Consider the following 26504-nt stretch of genomic DNA (forward strand, 5'->3'; position numbering starts at 1 on the left):
AAATTGAAAGAATAGTTATCTATAAAAAAAAGATGTAAATGATAAATTGAGTAATAAATATAATGTAGTTAAATAGAAAAATAAACTCTTGCAATTAGAGTTTTATATAACATGTATTAAATTTATTTGATTGTAATGTATAAATTAGTTTATTCTTTGAACATATATGTATAAGAAAATAACCATACATGTATTATTTGTTTTATTTTTAAACAAACTTCTTTTTTTTTTTTATTTAATATATAAAAATATAATTTATTTTAATTGTGTAAGGTTTTATAATTCGTAATATTTGTAATGTAATATGTATATTATTTGAACGTTAATTTAATTTTTCATAAAAATATTTAAAGTTAATAATATAATGATGTTAGTTAATAATTTACATAATTAATTTAAGTTGTTACATTGATAAATTTGTTTATTTAATAATTTGTAAACATGAGTTAAATCAATGTAATAATATTAGAACTTTATATGTATGCTATATAATACAAACATTATATAAATACAAATTATTAATCATTTCCAAATGTGTACTTCTTTATTTATTCATGTAATGATACAAGTGTTTCATAAGTAGAATACACAATATTCAATTTTATAGTAATATATAGTGTATGTATTGAAAATTGAAAATCAACATTTATAAATACGTGTATATTAATAAATAATTATACATATGAGATAATAAGAAATCATTAAGAATAACAAATCTTTCAGATTTATGGTCGATTTTCAAACTAAATTAGTTGCAATGAAACTGATCCTTATCTGATGGTGTTTGGACCTTTTTTTAGTTATAGTTATCGGAGGAAATTGACAATAATCGAAAACATTCATAAATTCATTTTATAAAACCTAATATTTCTATTTTATGAAATAACAAAAGTAGACATCTGTAATTTGCAGTTTAACATTATAGCATTCCTATGCTTTTACATTCATTTTATAGTTATCAAAATTATTTTATATTTTTTTGATCCTTGATAATTTATTTAAAAAATCAATATCATAACTATTTTCAACACCTGCAGAAAATAAATTTTAAATAATAACATCAATAAAAAAATGAAGTATTTTATCCGTCTTTTAAAATATTTTTATTACAGTAAAAATTTGAACAACCCAGAAAATGATAAATAATAAATAATGCATACAGTTATGTTGAAATAATAGAAAATAACATATTAATATTAATATTTTTAGAAGATAACAGTAAAAGGTTTCATACACTATAAATGTGTATACATTGTACACACTAAGTTACAAAACTTAGAATATACATTATACAGAAGTTTATAATACAAGTATTTATATGCACTTTAAGTAATTTACTAATGAATAAGTACACTAATTTTTTTGAATATTATTATAAATTTTTCATACATTTATTTTGTAATACATTACTGTTGTAATATGCATTTTATGAATTTAATTTGTGTGTACACATATACAATTTTATATTGCATGCATATTAAATGTGTTAATTATTTCTTACATTAATTACAATAGCTATTTGTACACATATGAGTGCATATATGCACACACAAATTACTGTTGAAAACATTAACAAACTTCATGTTTATAATCCTAAGGTTATAATATGAAAGAATATCAAAATTTAAAAAATTTATTTCAGATGTTCTGAAAGAAAAAGTTTTGATAATATATAAGTAGATTAGTAATTATCTATTAGTAAACATAAAATTAAACATTATAAACTGGTTTGAATGAAAGAGTAAATAATTGTAAAATATGTTCTATCACTTTCATGTTAAAAAATTTATAAAATGTACGTATATTATATATATGCAAATTATTATATTCAATAAATGTTATTAATTAAATATTTTTTTAAGTTCACTAAACAACTTAGCATTTAGTTACAAGTTCGCAATTTTTTAATGCAAATTTACATTTCTTTAAGTTCACTTTTATTGCTATACTTTTACATAAATGTATATAACACATATTTTTTATTAATTTCTTGTATACAAACTAATTCTTTATTATTTAAGAATATAATAAAGAAAATCATAAAATTATTTAACATTTATTTTGTGATATCATGTTTTTATGGGAGTACTGAATATAAAAATATATAAATTTTATACATGGTAATACAAGCAAATGCTAATAATCTACAAATATCTGAAATAATATAGTTTTTATAATAGAATAACATTCTTTACAATAGAATAATATTTTGTTAAATTATTCCTACTATTTCTATTTTTTACTTATAGTATCTTAAGTGGTAAAAGAATCAACTGAAATATATAAAGTATAATTATCAAATGTTTAGATTCATATATTAAATATTTAATACATTACTTTATTTATCCAAATAATTAATTTAAAATTGAATACTTTTCATTTTCCAATTTATGTTCAAAATTTTTCCAAATTGATTTTTTATAATTGCTTAGGACAAAACATGAAATTGTTATTGTTAATTTGTCACATAAAATATAATATATTCATAGCTTAATATGTACAGCATTTGTTATTATAATTTTCAAGCCCTTCAATAGGGAATGTCATTAAAATATCGTAGAAAGCATCAATAACTAAGAGTAATTAAAAGACAATTTAGTTTTTTGTTATAATTATTATTGAAATATAATAAAATAAAATACAACTAACCTTAAAAAACTCAATTATCATAAGATAACTATTTTATTTTGGCATCTTTGCTTTCATTTTATTATTTCTATAAATTGTTTGTAAGTTTTACTTTGCAAATATATACAAATTTTTTAATATTTTCTGTGCATTTCATTGATATTTTCTACGAATTTTACATATTTAGATTTAATTTCGACATATATGAAATAAATGAAATTCTCTGTTTTGCTGGTAAGTTAATAGCTAGAAAGAATGTAAATTTAATTGAATATATAATTAAACACCTTTTTTAATATGAGCATAAAAGTGGAACTCACGAATTTTTGTTTCATCAAATGTATTAATGTACAAACTGGATCATATAACATCGCATGACGAAGAGAATGAACAGGGTAATAAATATTACAAAACAGATATAAAACATTAGCGTACAAAGGGTGTTTCTTCAAACTGGAAATAGTGGAATATTTCGTACAGGTTCAAGTTATTATTCTTATAAAAATTATTTGATATAAAATCAAACATTATATAATATAAATATCTTTTTCATGAATGGCACAAATTTTGAAGTCAAATTAATTTTGTTAAGTAGGATCTTATACTTTTTTTTTACAATATAATGACTTTTATTGAAACAAATTCATTTCATGAATTGTTTATAAGGCCATTTATTACAAGATGTAGTAATAAATTCATAAATTTTTAAATGAATTGATTGTTGATGTCTATTTAATCACATACTGTGAAGAAAGGTTGAATTTCTTATTTGTTCTTATGTCTTAAATTACTAACAGATTTAAATCCATAGAAGGCTGTTTCATATACAGCAACATTTAAATAATTATTGTTATTACTTTAACAAGATAAGTATAAATTATTTTTGTTTGTTATTTTAGAATCTTTATTTTTGATATTTTCAGTAATATTGTATCTTCCTAATAAAAAATTTTAAGGATAATTTTTAGAATAAAAAGATAATGTCATAAGAGCGTTGTCTTAGAAACGTATAAACGCAGATAAAAAGTATGATCTTTGTTCAAAGTGAGTGATAGAATAGGCATCATTTGGATTGACATTTATATGACTCTAAGAATTTACAAATTTATTACTTTGTTTTACACTAAATAGCTTTATGAATAGATTGTTTAATTTATTTCAGTAAATAATATTGTAAATAAAAAAGCGTAGAATTCTTTAAAAATATGGTTTTGATTTTATGCCACCTATAGAAAAAATATTTATATTATACAATATGTATCTCTATATCAAATAATTTGTTGATAACTTCAATATAAAAATACCATATATATAGTATCGATATTAACTAAATAATAAAAGCTAAAAACCATGATGATGTAACTTATCTTATTATCAGTGTATGCTATCAAAGACTTAAGAGTAGAGACTTTGTGACCATCAAAAATTGAACAACTTCTTTCAACAGCTAACTTACCAACATATAGTATACTTTGAAATACATTTCCAACTAAAATTAATATAAGAATTTTTATAAAAGTGTTATATAAATATTTCCAATTCATTAATCAAAATAAACTCTTATGTAGCAATTTTATCTTGTTATTGAATAAAGTCAGTGAATAAATCAAACTAGTAAAATCTTGTACCACTACACTAAATTTGTTTTCATCATTTCATCGGCAGTGGTATATTATACGTAACAAAGAATATTTCTAATTATTCTTGACCAAAACCTTCTGTTTCTTCAATTGCATAGTTTAGCTTTTCTACTAGTTGATCATAACTCTTATATGGTGGTAAATCCAATCTATTGAAACATGTATGTGATCTAGGTAACCATGTATCTTTTCCTACTTTTTCTATGCAAAATCTTTGAGGACCATTACTCCCTAGAAAAATAACAATAATAGTTCCCAATATAAATTAATTGCTCTGTATAAATTATATAACATTTAATTGTTGGTATTATTCATTATTTACCCATTAATTCTGCAAATCCACCAACAGGTACTCGACAAGTACCTGTTACAAATTGTAAAAGGCGAGCTCGTTTTTCACTATCTGTTCTTGTTACAAACTGAATAAAATAAAAAACTAGAATAAATAATATAGACATTGAGTAATATTTTGAAAATAATTCTATAAGCACAATAACAAACCTGCCAAAACCATAAGATTTGTTTGCTATTTCGTGTATAATGTCTATAAATCGTATTGCGTTGCCAGTCTTCTACATCAATTTCTTGCATACCACAAAGCATAAGCTCTAATTCACGTTCATCAAAATATTTTAACCATTCTAATGGTACAACTGAATTAAAACCTTCTAAAAATGCTTTAGTTTGGTCCTCTGTACCTCTTGTCATCCTCCATTCTGTCATTAATCTTGTACAATAAAAATTAATGAATAATTATTCTTTAAAATATAATATAATCTTCTACTTAATATTAGTCAATACCTAATATATTCTTCTTTGTTATCTTCAATAACTCTAATTTTATCACCACCCTCTTTTAATTCATGATGTATTACTTGACCAAGGATTTCGAAATCCACACTATAATACAATTCGAGGCCACATTCATCAATATTATTTTCTTTTATCCACACAAGAGATTTGTAGAATTCTGGATCAATGGACTCTATATCTTTCATAACCAATTTTTTATTTAACATACGTTTATAAAATGGCATAGTAAATCCACTGTAGATAAATCGTCCATGATAAAGAGCCTACAAACATGTTTTGATTTTACTAATTTTATTAAATTATGTGTAAAAGTATTGTAATGTTAAATTGTTGGAGAAATTATCATACCATTGCTATAAATCTCCCAATGAATTTAAAACATTGCAAATGGTCGGGATTGACATAAGATGCTGGATTGATTTGTAAACTATAATTACTCTTATTGGCATATTCAAATAAACAGTACATTGGATTTAATACTTCATGACTTAATAAGAAAAACCACTCCCTAAAATCAGAAGTTTTAGTAATATTTACTTTTATTTCTGAGATAAAAATTTTGTTTGAAAATAATTAATTGAGTTCTTACCTTGATACACCCCCATAATCTAACCCCTCTTCTCCTTTAAATATAATATATAATCTACGTCTTAAAGCAAAAGCTTCAGCATTCATTATTTGGTGATAAGAATCTTCAAACAATGTTTGTCGATTGACACTAATTTTTATATGATTTGGTAATGCATTAGTTTGACATAAGAAACGAAATTGTGATAATTTCCATCGGAATGATCTTTCATACGCTCTTGGTACATGATAAATACCTTTTGGACTAAATAATAATATAGTAATAAGTAACATAATAAGAAAAGAACAGAAGAGCATTTAAGGATTGATCAAAAAAGAAAAAAAGCACTAACCCTTTGGGTGCACCAGGTCTGGGATCTTGAAACGTAGTTGTCCTTGTATTATGATCTACAAAATATCGAACTCCATCTTCGGTTAATCGTATTTCCCAACCATCTGGTAATGGTGGTTCATCAATTCCAGTTTCTTGTCCTTGTGTTCTTGGATCTTCCCACTGTGTAGTACGATTTTTATGATTTACGTAGTAAACTCTTCCTTCTGGTTGTTTACGTCTTTCCCACCCAGCAGGTAATGGTCCCAAAGCATCATCATCATCAACCATAGATGTTGAAGGTCCTGCTAGAGCTGTTTGACTTCCACGTGCCTATACATGTACGTATTAGAATTATTTATAGGTAATGTCATAGAATATGTATATTTTAAAAATTGAAAGTAAAATACAAACAAAAATAAAATTGTGTTATAATTATATATTACTTACTTGAGGGTAAAGAAACCGTTGGTTACCTTGTTGTACCACATGTTGTCTTTCACCTTGCCAATGTTGAAAATGTTGTAATCTTTCTGTGTTTGGTCTTTGCCATGTTGTAGTTCTTGTATTGTGATCTACATAATAAATTCTGCCTCTTTGATCTCTACGACCTTCCCACCCTGGTGGTAAAGGTTGTGGTCTTTCCCAAGAAGTACTTCGTGTTTTATGATCAACATAATATCTAATATTAAAAGTTTATAAAAAGAAAAAAATATGTTATATATTTCATAAAAATTAAAAAATTAAATAATTTTTGACAATACAACCTTCTACCATAAATATCATATCTCATTTCCCAACCAGGAGGTAATGGCTCCTCAGAATGGTTTGGAGGATCAACTTCAGCAAGTACTATTGAACGTCCAGATTGAGTTGACTGACTAGGTATTACAGTATTTTGTCCTGCCAGTGAGGTTACCCGTTGTACTAGCCGAGGATTTGAGCGAGCAGTTGTAGGATTTGTATAGTGTTCAGAATAAGAAATTCTACGTATATCATCTATAGATAATATTGGAGATTGATCTGAACGTGCCATTCCACGACCATCTGTCATAAGAAACACTGTAGGTTGTTCTAAATGAGAACCATCTGGTAAAGTAAATACTACAGATTGTTCTGTCTGAGAATGTCCCTGATTATCAGTTAAAGCAGGAGCTCTAAGTTGATCTACTCTAGAAACTATACATCCATCTACTAAAGGAGTAGTATCTTGATCTGTTCTCATAGCTCCATAACTATCTGGAACAGGACCAGTTATTGATTGTTCTGTTCGAGAATTATGTTCATTAGAAACAGACTGTTCCCCTCTATTATGTGAACATGTATCTGTATTAACTACAGTTAATTGATCTGATCTAGATATTCCAGCTGTCCCAGACAATACTGCTGATTGTTCAGTTTGGGAAGTATTTCGACTTTCTGAGGCAGAAACCTTTGGAAATTGTTCTGTACATGTACCAGCTCTTCCATCTACTACTATACCAGATGTCGACACATGCTCTATACGAGATGTTTGACGCCCATCTGGTAAAGATGATGTATAACGTCCTGATAAGGTTACAACTGATTTGTCTGCAGGAGATATTGCATGCCCATTTGATAAAGAATTCGATGGAACAGGCTCAATTTGTTCATTATTTTTATTAGTACTGGCCTGTTCACTTCCACTGCTGTAAGTGGAGTTTTGATAAACATTTGTTAATGCCCCATGAAAAGTAGATGATGCAACATGTTTAGCTTCATGTAATCTCATGCGAGCACGAATCCCTCCATTAAGAATGCTACTATTACCAACGGTATCATTATTTGAAATACCTAAAATATAATTATATTTCTATTTAAATTACGAACAATTTCATTATTCTTATAATTTGTATGAAATGTTTAATTAATACTATATAGAGTTTATTTTTATCATATACAAGTTTTATGTAGTTTATATTATAAAACTGTGTAAAGATACCATATTTAAAAACTTTCGCTAATATAAATTATTTCAAAAGCATTTCAAGTTTAATTTTCAATAATTTCTTATAGACTAAAGACTGACATAAAAGCTATAATTAAATTTGACAAAATAAAAATTTTATTTCATGACTTGTATATAGATATGAATAATAAAATACAAGACAATGCACATAAAATATTACAAACTGTTTTTATAAAAATGCTTAAAAATAGTTACAAAATTTTCTTTTGACATTAAATGATTTTTATAGTTTAAATTTTATACCATTAAATGTTAAAAGAAAATTTTACAAGTATCTCTAATAGTTTCTGAGAAAACAACATATAATATTTTATATGCACTACCTTGTACTTAATTGTTTCTAAGTTATAAAATAAATGTTTTATTAAATTTAATAACAATTCTTATTCCAAAATGATATGTAATATAATAATATATAATTAATTATATATTGTAATATATATAATTAATTATAACAATATAATTAATCAAATTTTATACAATTCAAATCCTATGTGTGAAATTGTAATTATTTTCTGTAATTCTTTTAATTTATTTTTCTTTTTAGATGTTATTTTATTTCATAGCAAGAAACTTAACATTGTTAAACAAATTAAACAGTTACATAATTGATTTCTGGAAGATTTATTTTTGTTAATATAAAACAAATTTGTTTTCCAACAGTTACTCAAGTAACAGTTAACCAAGTATTTTTATAAACTAGTTATATAAAATGTTCTCATTATCTATTGTCTTTATTTTTTATATGTATGTAGGATAATAGCAGCATACAGCTATTACTGTTATTTTATGTAATAACTGATTTTATCTTTATATAGAATAGTGCATTTTAATTTTTTCTGTAAAGTAATAAGTACTAAAAAAAAGTATTAGATCAAAATTCATTTGCATTGAAAGAGACACCCCACAATAAATATATTTTTATGGTAAGTGAACATGGTTTGGAACTTTTAAAACCAATTTTATGTGTTCTCTCTCTTTCTACATCTGCTTCTGTCTTTGTTTATGTAAATTTACCTATGCATATATGTATTTTGTTATATTTTATGTTATTAAATTACAGTTTTTTTTTTTTTTTTTTAATAATACCTTATAATGGATATTAGCATTTAAGAAATAAAATAAAAATAATCAATATTAATAAGTAACAAATATTTAAAAAGGAATTTGTAAAACTATAAAAGTTATTCAAGAGAATATGAAAATAAAGCAAAAGAATAAGAGAGTACAGAACACCAAACCAATTTTTAATTACAGTTTTTACGTCTAATGATTTGATTATTCGATTATTTGATATTAAGAAATGATTTGATGAATATTTTTGTAAGTAATACACATTGATAAATTTTTTTATATCATACCATTTAATTTATTTAATTGTATGCCATTTCTACAATGACAAAAAAATTATTTCTAAAAGTACTTACAAGTTTGCAAACTTAAAAAAATAAACTCAAATAAAAACTCATTTTTTCTATAATTAAAAAAGTTGTTTACAAAAATATTCCTTTGAGGTGTTAATGATAATAGATCTATTTTTATTTAGTGATTTAAGTTATAAAATACTTTTATATCCAATGATTATCATAGAAAATCTTGCATTTTTTATAGTATTTTATAAATAACAAAAACTGGTAATGAATTTTACTTTTTTAACATTATATATAGAAATAAAACAAAACCAACAACCAAATATAATATCACTGTTATTAATAATTTTCGATATAATGTACATTTGAAATATACAATATTTCAAATCTATACCATAGCTGATGAAAAATAGTAGTTCCACAAATTATAAAACTAAAATAGTTTTTTTTTAAAGATATTTAAAACTTTTGAAGTAATCTTGAAAAGAACTGCCAATACTTGAACTATCTTTTTATATATAGTATTCTGATATTTTTTTTTTCAAGATTTAAACAAATTTCTATTTCATTGATCATTAATTATAAATTACTTTACTGTTTTATTATTTAAAATTATTATATACTTAATTTGAATTTCTTACCATCAAATGGCATACAGACTGATTGTGTTTGACACGAAGGTGATTCATTAATACCTAATGATGATGTATTTGGCAGATTAATTCTTAGTCCATCAAATACTGTAATTAATTCTCCCACTTTACATAACTGAGAATCATGTTTATTTTCACTCATTAAATCAAATGTCACTTCCATATTCTCTAATTTTCCATTATAATGGGATAATACTTGAAAAAGACTTATTTTTTTTTCTCCAATTAAAGTATCTTTTCGGAATGTACTGTGATCTAACAACCGAAAATGTAATTGTGAATATGGAGTTACAAGTATTGTAAATTCCTCGTTCCATTTTGGTTGATATGTCGATTTTGAAACTTCTGTTTTCCGAGGACTTTTATCATCAACAGAAAATTCTATGTAAGGGTTAGGCTTTAGAAATGTAGAGCTTCTCAATATAGCACCTTCAACTAAAATAACGAAATTTTATTATCTAAGATATTATTAAACTAAAAATAATGTTATTTATTTATTCTTCAAATAATTTTAATCGGTTGGTCATATTTTAATATGCTAAGTAATACTAATAATTATATATATCATAAAAATAAAATTATCTAATATTTTTTAAAATGTAAGAATTATTGATTTATAAAGCCTAATTATTAAAAAATACTTTTAAATATTTATTAAATTTATATATACATATACATGTATATATAGATAGATATGATATATATAGATACCACAATATTTAAAATACATCAAATTCATGATAATAAACAATAATATAAAATTTATATATGTAAATTTATATTTGATTTCATATATAAATCAAAACTTACTTGTAATACTTAATTGGTGAAAACCAGATGATGCCACTTCTTCTTCACAATGAGACATTGTACACAATTTAGTATAATTTAATATGATAATTTTTGAGAAATCATAATTTTTTTACTATTTGCATGTAAGTTTTACCTAGAATATTTTACAACCTTAATGAATAGGATTAAATATTAACAATTTTATTATATATGTATAAATAAAAAATATAAAAATAATGTAAGATAAGATTAGAAGACATTTTGATAAACAATTGTTATTATAATTGTTATATTATAATAAAAGATGTACTTAAGCCAAATTGAGAAGTTAATATTACATCATTGTATAAGTTATCGAAATAAGAAGTTATTTTAGACATTTTGTACAATAAACACAAAACAATACATTATGAAAATATATTATATACTTAGCAACAAATACGCACATTACCGCATAAAACAATACAATACAATACGGTTTAAAAAATCCTAGTAGCTTTCACGTATTAAAAACATTATTGCTATTGGTATCCTTTCTAAATAATCGAGTACCAAAATACTTAAATAATTATGATACATACAGATGTATTTATCAGGAATCGTTGTAAATGTATCCAACTCCAATGCATTGCCTGCTTTTAAGGCTACTAATGTTTATGTAATGGAAAATGTTCTTTAACACTCACAATTTTTATCACAGAACTTCGTTATCAGTAGGTCACCATCCTTTCATACATCAAAGGTAGGAACCTTTTATAATATGCAAATCACTAGGTATAAAAGTATAGAATGTATATGCGCGCGCATATGTTATGTACTTATCACACAGAAAATACAAACTACTTTAAATCTCTATTTCGAATTCCCTAGTATTTAATAATTTAGAATATAAATTTATTAAAAAATAGTATATAATTATATAATAATAAAATTATAACACTTTTTATACAATTAAAGAATTTTCTTTTTATGAAGTGAAATAATGTTTCAACAAAACTGAAAATACATATAATTAAAAAGTTATTACTATATATTAGCTTCTTATTAAGTCATTAAAATTATTATCAAAATAAAAGTAAAATGAATACAATTTTCTGTTAAAATAATGAAATAATATATAACATTCAATGTTTTAATTATACTTTCAGTGTTGTCAAAAAGGAAATCTAGTTAACAATAAAAATTATAATACTACAGAAAAATCGAAAAATTTTAAGACGTATGAAACATACTAAGATAACCATACTAATAATTTATTTTTTGCAATATCGGAATATTCATTTTTTCCGTAGAATTGAATTATACTATGATATTTTCAATTCCTTATAGTCCTATGAATATAAAATAATTAAGTTATAATCGATATAATTAAATTATAAAATACGATATGTATTCCAGAGGGAAATTTAAACCAACAACATGAATATATATATTCATAAATTTACTTTATTTATAACAATAATGTTTAATATTTAAAAGTTTATGAAAATTTTAATTGTACAGCTCAATTATATTATTGCAATTATTTCCGAATTTAATTTACGTTCAGACTAAAATGGAAAAATTTGCAATATTGTAAAATTCAATTTTCTTCTCAAAAATATATAAACTATACAATTTAGAATAAAATGTTGATTTATCAACAATTTAAATGAAAATTAACATATCAATTTTTTAGTTTTTTTATAAAACCTATTTTATATAAAATAGATATAAGTAATATTTTTTTCAAAATATTATAATAAAATATAAATTCAGTTTAAAATTAAAGTACATATTAGTTCTTATTTTTAATTTTTTTGGGGGAAGAATTTTATTTGCATGCATTCTTATAACCATACAAAATCACATAATACTCATTGTTGATATTTGCATTATATTTGAATTTCTGATTACACATTTCAATAATTTCGATAATACTATGCCCACGTCTAATTTTATGATATTTGTAATATATAGTATTATAATACATTAGAAATATGATTTTCACATATAATTTCTACATAGATTTATACCGTGTACTATGTTATATTAATTACACTCAAATTTACAAAAACTAACGTATTTAACAATTGTTAAAATATTATTGATGCAAACTAGGGAAATAAAACGTTTTAAATGAAAAGTTTTGATAATGATATAAGATTGTAGTATAAATACTAAATACTTTTAATTCTTAAAGGATAACAGTGTTATTTAACCTAACATTAGCAGTACCGTAAGATAACACGATTAACATAAAACAAAGGTATAAAATGTAACTTATGAAAAATATTACGCTTACTAATTATTTATATAAAAATCTTTTAGATAAATCATAATGAAATTCACACAGTTATTATATAAACAACATATAGGTAAAGCAATAAGATACCTATGGCAACATCAACGAGAAAGAAATATAGTATTGTCTAAGGCGGAAGAAATTTTAAAATCCATGAATGTTCCAGTAGTTGATGCCACACAATTTGTGTCAGAACAAAGCAAAAGTCATTTAAGTAATTTTGAAATGTAATACTTCTTATTTTATTTAATGTATTATTCTAAGCCTTTCATTCCAATACTAATTGTACAATTAGACATATAAAATTATGAGATAGAATATTATAGCCATTAAAAAGTAGCTATAGAATGCTTGTATATTTATGCTTATATTTGTAATATACACATATATAAAATAATTTAAACATATCTAAATGCAAAAGTGTATGTATCAACTCAATCAATAGACAAAAAAATGACACGAATTTATATATCTTTTAAATAACTTGGTAATGAAAGGTTTAATGTTTACCTTTTATTATTTCTATATTTACTATTTTTATATATATATTTTTTTTATTTTATAAAACTTCTAGAAAGGATTATTTTTCTTAATTAATAAGGAAAAAATTAAAAACATTTTTATATGTATTCATAATTTGATAAAATATTCAATAATTTTATTTTTAGAAATATTTATGGAAACTAAATATTTGTTTCTTATCTACTTATAGTTTTTTAATAACAAAGTATAATCTATTCAATTTGTATATTTTAAATAGTTTTCAAGTTATAAAAATATATACTATATACAAATACTTCTTTAAGTAAAATATTATATGATATATTCATTTCTTTTTGTAAGTAGAGACAATTCAAAGTTTTGAAAGAACATAACAATGAAAATAACATGCTTTTTCTAAATAAAGCTTAACCAACTATTTTTTATTATATGTATATTATTATTATGATATTTTTATGAGCAATAATATATTTTAATCCAGAATAGAATAGAAGCTTAAAATAAGATAAAGTATACTTATGTATATTATAAGTTTACAAGCTGCTCTTAAAATATGTTCTGGGTATATTGTTATTGATTATTTTTTGATATTTAATAAAATGAAATATATATTCTATTAGGTTATTTCATTCCTTTACATATGCATTAAAGAATTATGGCAAAAAATGACATATATATTATTAATTTTTTCACTTAAATGATATATTCAGTTATTATTAACTAACAATTTGTTAGTTTGTAATTATAAAGTTTTATTATATGTATATTTATCTTTTTTTCCATTAGAATTGAACATTTAAATACATCTAATGAAACAGATCCTGATTGTATGAGTAAGAATTGTTTAGTATTTGAAAATCATAATGTTTTGCAAGAAGGTATACCACAAGCATGTTTATTAACAAATACATTAATAGTTGATAATGAACTGCCGAAGAAAATACAAGATTTAATTACAGTCATTCCAGATAATATAAACAATTTATTAGAAAGGTATATTAATAAAAATATAATCATGTTTCTTATAATTTCATTTGAGCTATTTTGTGTAATGTATATAGATAATCATTTTAAATCATTCTAAAAACCATTTTGATTGTTTAGAATTGTTTATACATCTGTAATATATGATGCACAACAAGTAAAATTACCGCGTTTAAAAGATCCTAATCGACCTGCTTGGAATTTTCCAAGATTATATGGTATATGTACTACAAGGAAAATGTAAGTATCAATCATTCAATTGACTTTATATTCTTATAATTTTTAATTTTAATTCTAAAGTGGCGTATATGTTGTAGGCATAACTTATCAAAAAAGTTTTTGCAACTTTGTGAATCATTATGTGGATTAAATGATGCACAATGCAGATCTGTAGTGCATAATGGACTTTTGTCTACATGTATAGGTATATTATTAAGGAAAAAGAATTATGAAATAAATCAAATTCTTTGTTATATGTGCTCTATATATGAAATATATATAGAGCACCATACATATAGAGCATTCCATATATAAAAATTAAACCTATATAGAATTTGGAATATTTTTGCTTTAATTATTGTGCAAGATAATGAAATTAAAACAAAACGTTTAGTACAAAATATCTATTCATTTCTTCAATTTTTATTTTTAATAGAATTATAAAACTATACATAAAGATAATAATTGTGATATTGAAAAAATGTTATATGTTGTTTGTTCCTTAAAGAAAACATTTTTAAATGTTAATAGTATTAAATAGAACAAAAATTTGTCATCATTCATAACTCTAATATCAATTATTTTAGTATTTCTTACTTATATAAATTAAATAGGAAGATTTTGTATATATAGTATATATTAAAAATTATCAAAGCAATCTTTTTTTTTTGATATTGTGTATATTTTAGGAAGAGGAGACAACCTTATACAGCTATCCTCAAAAATAGATATAATGATGACATCTTCAGTACCTTTGACACCAATAGCAGATGTAAATACGGATAATGAATTCGAAATGCCTGATTTATATCCGCTACATTATACAATTGGTTTAACCAAATCAAAAATTTCCAGCACAGAACAGGATTTATATCGTAAGTTGAAATGTAATACAATGTTTGTAAATTATAAGTAAAAAATTTAAACATGTACATTGATATTACAGCAGTTACTATAGAATCACCATTTATAAATGCTCACACTATCTTCGTAAATAACGATCCAGAGGAAGTTAAAAATTTAACTGAATTGCCAGTTACAGAAAATCAAATTTATGCACGTTCTATGATGAAATCATTTATTGTAGCAGTAACTTGTGCACGACAAAGATTTGGATTGTGTGTGAAGAAATTACCTGAACCTATTGTTGTACAATGTGTTCAATCAGATGGACAAAATTTTCATTTTTCTGTCTACCAACTTAATACTTTAGATATTGATGGCAATGAAGAAATCAGAAATTTTTGGTGGTCAGAACCATTAATAAAATTGTACGATGAAGCAAAATATGAAAATGGACAGCCTTGTCTTAAGAGCTACAATAGTGATGTTTTTAAAAGAATTTTTGCATTTTATAAAAATAAATAAAATAAATAATTATCAATAATAAATTTATATAGTTTTTTAAATAAATACTTTTATTTCATAGCCATAGGAATATTTACATTTATTATAATTTTCTAAATTATAAAAAAATGTATATATCTTTATAATTTATTTATTATATATATTTCTTATTAATTTAAATATTTATTATATAATAGTCAATAGATTCTTGAAAAGAATAGTAACTTGGATGTCAGTATTAATTTCTTTCTGTTTTATTTGGTAACGATGACTAGTTTGTGGTTTTATTAAATTTTTTGCAGAAGTGTAAGGTCTAATATGGAAATATACATGACGTAATGCCTAAAATAGAAAGCATGTTAATATGGTAATTCATTTTGAGTATTACATTAAGTTTATTACATACTTCACTAGCTGATAAACGTTTTGATGAGTTGTAAATAAGTATTTTACTAATTAAATCAATAGCTTCTGGTTCAGTATCTTCAATAATTCTTTCCCATACTATTCCTTTATGATATGGGAATGTGATCTTATTGTAATCAGGTAATATACTTAAGTCTGGCCATGTTTCTGATGTAGGAGAACCTAAATATTTTAAGACAATTGCTAACTGCTCAATATCTGTTTCTCCCTGTAAGTTTGATATTTACAATATAATATATATTAAAATTATTATCATAGATAATATTACAAAGTAATAGAAAAATTAAAAGGTAAAAATATTTTGCATCTTACAGGAAATAATGGTGATTTATTAAGTAATTCACCAAAAATACAACCAATGGACCACATATCAATTGCTGACGTATAATATCGTGCACCATATAATAATTCAGGTGCTCTATACCATCTAGTAGCGATTTGATGAGAATATGGTTTTGTTACATTTTTCCATAATAATCTTCCTAAACCAAAATCAGCGATTTTCAAAATACCTTTTTCATTTATTAATAAGTTAGCAGGTTTTAAATCCTAAAAATATTATACCGATGCCCTTACTTTAATTTAATACAGTTTTATATATATAAAGTAAATAAACTAAAAATTGAGATTATGTAATAGTCTGTAAGTTTAATGTATATATAATTAAATTTCATCAAATATACTTATTACTACTTTTATTTTATTTAATTCTCTATGTATTAATTTATATTTGAGCAACTATTTATACTAATCATAATTTATGTAAAAGATATTAAGATATGTTACCCTATGTATTATATTTTTTTCATGTATGTATGCAATACCCTCTAATATCATCTTTGTATATATTTTTACTTGAACTGGAGTTAATAATATATCATTGTCTTTTATTATTTCCCATAATCCTGTTGGCATATATTCAAAAACCATTATAAAATCTAAACCAACAGGAAAAGCATCTAATAACTCTATTACCTGTAATAAATCAATTCTTTTCATAAAATTTATTACTGCACTTTTATAATGGTATTTCTTTTCTTATTAACATATTTATAACTTAAAGATCAAAGAATTTTGTAATACATGTAATAATTAAAATACACATACATTAAGATGTTTTAATTGTTGCAAAATTTTTATTTCACGAATAATGGATGTGGATATACCATTGTCAATATTTTTTAAAAATAACTTTTTTAATGCAACATCTTTTTCTGTTTCCACATCATATGCTTTTAAAACAATACCTTGTGCTCCTTTTCCAATTTTTCCTGTGATTATATATCTATCCATATTCAAAATATTTGTAAGTTAATAGTAAATTATGATATTAAAATAACTTCGTTTTTTATAAATAAATATATTCTTTTCTGTTTATAACTGGGATTATTAACCGGAATTAATTAATACAATATTAAATACATAATTTTATAATAAAGAAAGAAAAACTCAATGAAATTTGTGAATACACTTTAATAAAGGAATTACAAACAAAATAAATATATTAAAAGTTTATACGCAGTAACATAAAGAATATCGACAAACAGTAACAAAGCAACTGTTTCCATAGTTACAAGTAGTGATGGTTGTCTAATCTCGTTTTCATTAAAATTTTCTAATAAAACGTTTTGTAGTTAATTAATAAAAGTAGTGAAAGTAATAGATATTAAAATTAATCAATTTTTATTTATATATTACATGCGAACGAATTTTTTAAATATATAAATTTTAAATTATATATTTATAACCTATCCGTGAGAATCTTACAGAAATTAATAGAATATATTTTGTAGTTACTGCTGTATTTTTATAAACATATTTGCTTAAATAGTTACATATAATTATGAATGATAAAAAACCGAAAAATTTTTATAAGAGCAAACGATACATCAATAAAAAGAAGCCAACAAAATCATATAGTAAGCTATTTCTTTTTGCATTTTTATCAATTGATCGTTCTGAATAATTTATTAATACAAAACATGTCATAAGAATTAAATATAATTAGTAAATTTGTATTTATTCTTTTTATACTTCGACTAGTTGTTTTTTCAATTCAGTAAACAAATATTTACTGTAACAGTTGTATAATTTTATTTAATATGTTATATAATTATTTTCATTACATATTATGTGAAATTAAAATTGTCCCTTTCTCTATCATATATCACCCTTTTTACATTTACTAATAATTATTATAAAAAAGATTAGTAATTTGTAATTTAAGACCAATTTAAGTTACTGGAATATAAATGTAACACGAGTTTCTAAGTTAATAATATATGTCATGTAATTTCATAAAAAATATAGTAATGATTTGTAAATGGTTTATATATCGATGTATTAACAATAGGGACATTTGATAGTACATATATTACAAGTGTAAGAACCATAGTTATTTTTATTTATTAATATATTTGAGTTTTTTTATTTTAATTTATATTTTCAATTAGTGAACTTATGTACTTAAGCATATCACATTGATATTAATTTATTTGTTTAACATAATAATTTATTTAATGAAAATTTTAAAAACGGTAATTTAGCCCATGATAGGTTTAATGTCAACATATAGAAATAATTTGGTACTTCAAAGGAATTGAAATTAAAGTAACTCTTAGATTCATAATTTTGAAATATAAATAATGTAATATCTTTTATCATAAGTATAATAATGATATTATATTATTGTATGTTTACAATTAGAGTTTGGTTCATTATTTTCGCAAATTTCTTCTGGTTTATTTTAAAGAAATTTTATGAATAAAATATTTTTTTATCAACAATAAGATTGTATTGTTCATCATATACTACTTACTGTTTTTCTTTTCATTGTCATAAAATTGTAAAAAATATTTTTATGAAATTAAATCTAAATATTAGTTGCTTTTTTATATTGTGTTGTTAAATGTTATCTGTTATGACAATTAAAAGTTTAAATAACTTTCGATATCATTTAAGTATCTGTGCTTATGTATACTTTCAATATTACTCATTGAATTTTATTTACATGATTATAGTATACAGGGTGATCTGTTCACTAATGAACTGAAAGGTGGTACCACCTATACAGAAAGCTTCCACACTTGAAACTCTACAAGTCATACATAAATTTGTCGCTGTACACATTCGTCAGGTTCCTTGTAAGGATACAAGGCTCGTGCTACGATGCTGCCTTTGAGTTCACTAGCGTGCGAACCGCACCATATATACGTATTATGCAAGCTATTGCAGCGCATGTGCCGATATAAAAACATCCTTGCGCTTGCTCACTCGTACATGTAGCATCAATATACATGTATATACATTTCCACCGGATGTATAATTATATGTGAAGTTTTTTTACTAATATTTTGGTAACTAAGCTCAATAGTCTATTATATATACAGGAAAGTTATTTGAAATATTGATTTGTGTAATATAATAAAAAGTGAACAAAATACATGAACAGATAACTTTACTACGTTATCAATCGTAGCATGTGCTATAAATCGATTGAATATAAAGTAAGAAAATGTATAATTATAGCATGTACAAAAGCCTAAAAGTAGATCTATGAACTGCTCCACTGTTATACAATATTATTAATTCTTTTTACTACATTGATGCCACTATATGGGGATTGATAATCTACAATATATTATTTGTTTTTATTCTTATCAATAAAGATGGACAGTGGAAGGAGGTTATTATACAAATAAATACACAAACGTTTATAATTTTTTATTTTTGTTTCAAACGATCACCCTAATTTATATATTTATAGGCAGAATTTAATGCTTAATACCGACAGATTTTTTAGTAATATATCAGATATTAATAAATACTCGAAACCAAAATTTTATATTTTGGATCCACTTTTTTTTTCTACCACCGTTCTCAAATTTGATATTATTGATGCCTTTTGAAAAAGTATTTACATATATAATTCTTATACTTTAAATATTAGTATAAAAATTTTACATTTTTTACATGTTTTTTATATTAATACTTATATTTTATAAATTAATATAGTAATCAAATTTCTACTGAACGAAATTTTAATTTAGACGTATAACATAAATAATTTACACAGTCTGCGTTGAGTAAAGTATTATATTATTTATGTTATATTCATATGATCAATAATTTACAGATCACAAAGACGATCAAAGTAATGAAAATGTATACCAATCTTTGGATCCTATTGCAATGTCTAATCTATTAAATGTACACAATGATTATGTCAATTTCAATATTCCTTTCTATGGATGGAAGCTATTCTTTCACGATGAAGGTGGAAATATTTCTTATATCTGTTATTAAATAAAGCTTGAAAAAGTTTGAAAACATAATAATTCGTTGTTTAGATTACGAAAGTGGTTCTGATACTGTTCAAAAAATCCAAACAGCAGAAAATTTCATAAACAAGCACCAACAATTGTTAACCCTACTTACACTAGAAAATCTGGAAAATGGAATAGTTTTCGTTATCGATATGTGTGAATTATGCAATGATACGAATTTTTTGACCGAATGGTCTGATTTCAAGAAGGATTTACACGAAAATCCATTACATACTTTAAATTGCTTTAAACTTGCAATACACCAGGTATACGTATAATAATTTCTGATCTTCGTTCATTTACGAAATATTAAATTCTGTTTTTCCAGCAAATCTTACGCACGTTAGCACGAGAAAATTTAAGTTCTATAAATATCATAAATACGTTGTCTACCGTTAGATTAAAAATATTAAATCACGAACCGATTATATGTTTGCAAGACTTGAAAGCAAATTTTTATGGTACGTATGCGAGACTTTAAGCGATAAATAATTTTTGCTGTATTACTATACATGATATTTTTAATAGGAAAATTAGTGTCTATCAGAGGTTGTGTAATAAGAGTTGGTCACGTGAAACATCTCGCACAATGGATCGTATTTGCTTGTCGTAAATGTGGTTTGCAGAAAATAATGAAACAGCCCTTAGGAGTTTATACTGTTCCGAGAAAATGTAACGTATGTGGTGTATCCAAGTTTCGTGCAATGTTAGATTCGCCATTGGTGAAGAGTATCTCCTTTCAAACAATCAAGATACAAGAACTTACAAATAACGATCAGGTTTCTATTTCTATTACAAACACGAAAATTGATCTTTATAAATTTTATGTACTCAGTTCGATAATACTCGGAATTTGACGATACCTACAATCAAAATTGTTTACTCTTTTGTTAAAAATCCTTGTTTTCACTTTGCAAATTAGCTTCTATATCAAATTCTTCTCATACTTATTTTGGTCTTTGTTTTTAGTTCTTATGTCGAAATTGAGAGTATTAAAAGAGATAAATAAAATAGTACATTTTCGAGTTGCTTATAATCGACAATAGCTAACACAGAAATACGGACCTATATACACGATGATCCATATTATATTGTCATTTTAATTTGTATCGTTAATTAATCATTTTTAAATATATATAATTTTGTATGATGAATATTAGGGAAAAACATATGGATTGATTCAAAGAGAAAAAGGTAATACACGTATACAAAAATTAATAATATAGTAAAATAAAGAGTTATTATTAATTATTAAATAAATTCCTCCTATAAGTAAATTTATACTTTTGTGTAATTGCAAAACGGTATTTTTTAAAATGGCCATAATAATTCGTTACCTGTGAAAATAATACAAAAGTGTATTTATATACACATATAATATATCAATAAAGGGGTGAATAATTTTAATTGTAAATACTGAAAGGTATTTAAAGTTATAAAGTTATAAGTATATTCAGTAGAGTATTTTATATTTATAGTTTCTATTCTTTACAGAATAGTAAAGGTAGTATGCCTAGAATGGTTGATATCGAATTAATGGATGATTTGGTTAATATTTGTATGCCTGGAGATGATGTTACATTAACAGGAATTATAAAGGTAAAGTGTATACGTATTATTAATATTTGGAATTAATTCATATTTGTGATAATTCTTAACAAATATTATTTTACATTTTAACATATAAATGGTAAATACTACTTTCCTTTAAAAGCAATTTGAATTTTATTAATGTTTACGGATTTTATTTTACGTTATAATAATATAATATTTTCCAGAACTTTTTATTACGGAGTTAATAAATAATTAAAATTTTTCGATAATTTTAAGCGACTGGTTGCAGTAACATAATCGTAGAAATATATTATTCCGTTCAAAAAAATGTCGATGACTTTGAACCTTTTAAAAATAGGATTTCAGGAACCAATTTTTTAATTTTATAGTATCCTCGTTGAAAGTAAATATTCTTATTATTTAAAATTAATTTAAAATTTATATTTAAAATTTTCTCTTATTAAAAGTAATGAAATTTCTTTTACCTATATATTTATGAAAAATATACACTCCATATTTTAATTTTTATTAAAATTTTATAAAAGACCTGAAATGAAATACTATATTATATGTATAGGGAACTAATCACGCTAAGATTCGAAATAAAAATTCATTTTCTTTGTACATGGAGGCTATTACGATAGTTAACAATAAACAGAGACTCACGAATAAAAATGTCATGAATAATGAAATGTCTATAAAGGATTATTTAGCCATAAAGGTATATAAATCACTAATATATTTTACTGTATTAACATATCACGTAACTTATATTATTATAAAATATATGTTTCATCAACTGCGATAGGAAGTTTACAATACACCAAATATTTTCCCACTTTTGGTGCATTCTCTTTGTCCAAGCATTTATGGTCACGAAATAGTTAAAGCTGGACTGATGTTAAGTTTATTTGGAGGAAATGTAGAACATTCGGAATTACGAGAAAATATTCATATATTAGTTGTTGGTGATCCTGGTCTTGGAAAGTCACAAATGTTGCAGGCTTGTGCACGAAATGCTGCGAAAGGTACTTATACGATAATAGTTTAATTCCATATAATTTCGAACAATTAATGATGACGATTTTCGAAGGTGTATATGTATGTGGAAATGCAACTACATCTTCTGGTTTAACGATAACGCTAACAAAAGAAAATAAGAGTAACAATTTTAGTTTAGAACCAGGGGCTTTGGTGTTGGCAGATAGAGGCTGTTGTTGTATCGATGAATTTGATAAAATGTATAAACAACATGCGGTAAAATTATTACAACTATTTAAATATAATTTATCGACATATAATTAACTTCGACAAAATTAATTAAAATATAACAGTTTAGACATTATACTTTTATAAGGAATAATTTTTTACCATCTGTTACGTTCTGTTCTTAATTATAGGTTTTATTAGAATCTATGGAACAACAGAGTGTAAGCATTGCTAAATCAGGAATAATATGTTCTCTTCCTACCAGAACTTCGATTCTTGCAGCTGCTAATCCAATTAGTGGTCGGTTTAATAGAAGTAAAACAATAACGCAAAATTTGAAAATGAGTGCACCTCTTCTGTCACGTTTCGATTTAATATTTTTATTACTGGATGAACCAAATACGGTGGTTATCTAATATTTAATCATTATAATCATTATATAATTATATTTTAAGAAAGCTCATGTGTTTAACATTGATTTCGTTTGCAACAGCATATAGACGATTTATTATGTAAACATGTTTTGTCAATTCATGCTAACTCAAGCACATCTAGGAGTACACAAAGTAGTACACAGCAACAAACAAATGTACCATCAACAGTCAAACTTCCACTAAAGTAATTGAAATATATCATTTTTTTTTTTTAATAATAATAATTATAATAACAAAAACATTTTTTTTTTAGAGATAGACTTAGATTGTCTGTAGTTGAAAATGTAAATGTCATTCCACAGTCAATTCTCAGGAAATATATTGCATATGCACGACAATACGTTAAGCCAAAGTTAACCGAAGAAACAGCTGCACTACTACAAAAATATTATCTAGAACTTCGACAGAAAAATAATAAATTTAGTGGCTTTTCTATTTGCAATAGACAGTTAGAAGCTATGATACGATTGACAGAGGTTTAGCCTTTTAATTTCCAATTTATAGTTTTTATTTATAAATTTTTAAGAAAAATTTTCATTTTTGTGAAACAAATGTTAAAATTGATATGTAGGCTAGAGCTAAGTTGGAATTACGTACGGAAGCAGTAGAAACAGATGCTTTGGATGTGATAGAAATATTTCAACATACATTTGATAACGAAAATGTAAATTGGCAATCTTTAGGTACAAAGAATACCACCAGTGGAAAGGTTGGTATATTAACAAAAAAAAAACAAAAATACAAAATTCAAAAATAAAAAATTTAAAAAGGCAAAATATAATACAAAATTCTAAGATAATATGTATTTTTTGTTTACAGATCACGGAGTTTATAAAGCTATTAAAGAGAGAGACAGATTCTAATAATAGTAAGATATTTACAATGAAAAGACTGCAGGAAATCGCATTAGATAAGAAATTTCTAATAGACGATTTTCCTAGATTTATTATGAAATTAAATGATAATGGTATCTTATTGAAAATAGGGAAAAATACATTCAAATTTATTTCTTAATTGTGTAATTACATAAGTTCATCTATACGCGTATTCATTGTAGTATAATGTAACATAAATGTTCATCACATTATTTTATTTTGCTTAGAAATTAACTACTTTATTTTTACATTACATAATCTCACGATGTAACAGTACACGATACAATTTTTATATGAAACGAGATTTATTATATACGCGTGTGTTTACTAATGAGTTACGAATTGTCAGTATTATGTATTATGATTTAACGATATATTTTACATCTATTATTGTTACTTATTAGACCGTGTTTGTTAATAATGTTGAATAAATGAATTTTTTAAGCAGGTCGTAGTAAAATTAACACCGATTACTTTTTATACTTCAAAACAATCAGCTTTACATGGAAGACGCCAATACAAGTATAAACAGCATCTTGGTTCTGGGGCATGAAAACAATTAGGTCTGCGACAAGGACGTTTAGGAATATATACCTTGGGTGGCGGAATACACGTAGGTGGTATGGTAACCATGCAAAATCTGTACAACAAAATTTTTATATGATACATGTGCCAGTGATCACGAAAGTGACCTAAGTCACATATACTTCATTTCGAAACATTTAAAACTTCTTACTTCGAATATATTATAAATTAAAAAAATAAATTACGACAAAGCTATAAACAAGATATAACGTTTCGATTCTTCAGTATTTCGTAAACATAGTTTTTTTTTATTGCAATATGACTAAATATCACGAGAAATAAGTGATAAGATCGTTTTGCTTGAATCATTGACTTACACCACTTTCATAATTACCGCCACTTAGGTATTAGGGACATAACACGTGTTGCATTTCTTACATGTATACAGTTCATGTATTCCATTATATTTTAATTATACGATACTTATTATTTTATCGTACGAAATGTATTAATCATTGAAATTCTGATCAGCATAGTAAATGACGTTAATTCGTGCCGAACGGACAAAAATGATAGGTATGTACATGTTCTTCTAATATGTGGATAATTTATTTATAACATCGTGCTGTGACTCTAGTTAGACATCTTGCGGCACATGCAGGTGGACAATACGGAATGCATTTTGGTGGATAAGGTCCGCACGGCACTGGTGGTGTACATATAGTAATTTTGCACGGTGGTGGACATGCTACACAAATTGGTGGAATACATGGATAAGATACACACGATGGACAAGATGGTAACTGGTATTGCATCACAGGTGATAGGCAGCCAGGTGTGCAACATGATGAAGTATTTCCTCGACAAGACATTATCCTTCTTCCTTTTTTTATTAGATTTTTCCTTTATATATAAATTTTTATGGTGTAATAAACATGCAATTTTGATGCTGCTGCTTGTACCAAACGGAATATCGAACAACTGAAGTTTATGTGAAAATATTATTCATTTATTATACACCAGAGACATGTTCAGAT

At 24.2% G+C, this 26504-nt stretch overlaps 4 protein-coding genes across 5 annotated transcripts; 2 read left to right on the forward strand and 2 right to left on the reverse strand.

The window, feature by feature from the left end:
* Positions 1 to 4293: 4293 nt before the first annotated feature.
* Su(dx) (Suppressor of deltex) lies at positions 4294 to 11460 on the reverse strand. Of its 2 annotated transcripts, none has more exons than XM_017902899.1 (12): positions 11366 to 11460; positions 10803 to 10938; positions 9981 to 10427; positions 6747 to 7794; positions 6430 to 6661; positions 6002 to 6312; positions 5671 to 5913; positions 5430 to 5589; positions 5070 to 5344; positions 4770 to 4995; positions 4591 to 4687; positions 4294 to 4499 (listed from the first exon to the last, which is right to left on the reverse strand). In XM_017902899.1, exons 2-12 carry the CDS (start codon positions 10858 to 10860, stop codon positions 4327 to 4329), a joined length of 3270 nt encoding a protein of 1089 aa, XP_017758388.1. In that variant the 5' UTR covers positions 10861 to 10938; positions 11366 to 11460; the 3' UTR covers positions 4294 to 4326. The 2 variants fall into 2 exon arrangements, with proteins under 2 accessions (XP_017758388.1, XP_017758389.1); XM_017902900.1 differs by lacking the exon at positions 11366 to 11460 and adding an exon at positions 11231 to 11250.
* A 1482-nt stretch (positions 11461 to 12942) lies between these two features.
* On the forward strand, positions 12943 to 16140 carry mRpL37 (mitochondrial ribosomal protein L37). Its single transcript, XM_017902957.1, has 7 exons — positions 12943 to 13032; positions 13095 to 13295; positions 14356 to 14562; positions 14674 to 14793; positions 14871 to 14977; positions 15462 to 15647; positions 15719 to 16140. Exons 2-7 carry the CDS (start codon positions 13105 to 13107, stop codon positions 16138 to 16140), a joined length of 1233 nt encoding a protein of 410 aa, XP_017758446.1. The 5' UTR covers positions 12943 to 13032; positions 13095 to 13104.
* A 165-nt stretch (positions 16141 to 16305) lies between these two features.
* Positions 16306 to 17841, reverse strand: LOC108549542 (cyclin-dependent kinase 20). The gene is made up of 5 exons (XM_017902961.1): positions 17653 to 17841; positions 17332 to 17520; positions 16858 to 17094; positions 16526 to 16753; positions 16306 to 16461 (listed from the first exon to the last, which is right to left on the reverse strand). The coding sequence occupies exons 1-5, from the start codon at positions 17836 to 17838 to the stop codon at positions 16306 to 16308; spliced, it is 996 nt and encodes a 331-aa protein (XP_017758450.1). The 5' UTR covers positions 17839 to 17841.
* A 547-nt stretch (positions 17842 to 18388) lies between these two features.
* On the forward strand, positions 18389 to 25081 carry LOC108549527 (Minichromosome maintenance 5). The gene is made up of 14 exons (XM_017902944.1): positions 18389 to 18464; positions 20681 to 20821; positions 20895 to 21136; positions 21199 to 21331; positions 21399 to 21649; positions 22365 to 22469; positions 23002 to 23145; positions 23233 to 23452; positions 23518 to 23681; positions 23825 to 24037; positions 24127 to 24251; positions 24321 to 24543; positions 24639 to 24776; positions 24887 to 25081. The coding sequence occupies exons 1-14, from the start codon at positions 18389 to 18391 to the stop codon at positions 25079 to 25081; spliced, it is 2370 nt and encodes a 789-aa protein (XP_017758433.1).
* The last annotated feature ends 1423 nt before the right edge of the window (positions 25082 to 26504 follow it).

Source organism: Eufriesea mexicana, unplaced genomic scaffold (assembly GCF_001483705.2).
Source record: "Eufriesea mexicana isolate 0111107269 unplaced genomic scaffold, ASM148370v2 scaffold2087, whole genome shotgun sequence".
Taxonomy (NCBI): Eukaryota; Metazoa; Arthropoda; class Insecta; order Hymenoptera; family Apidae; genus Eufriesea; species Eufriesea mexicana.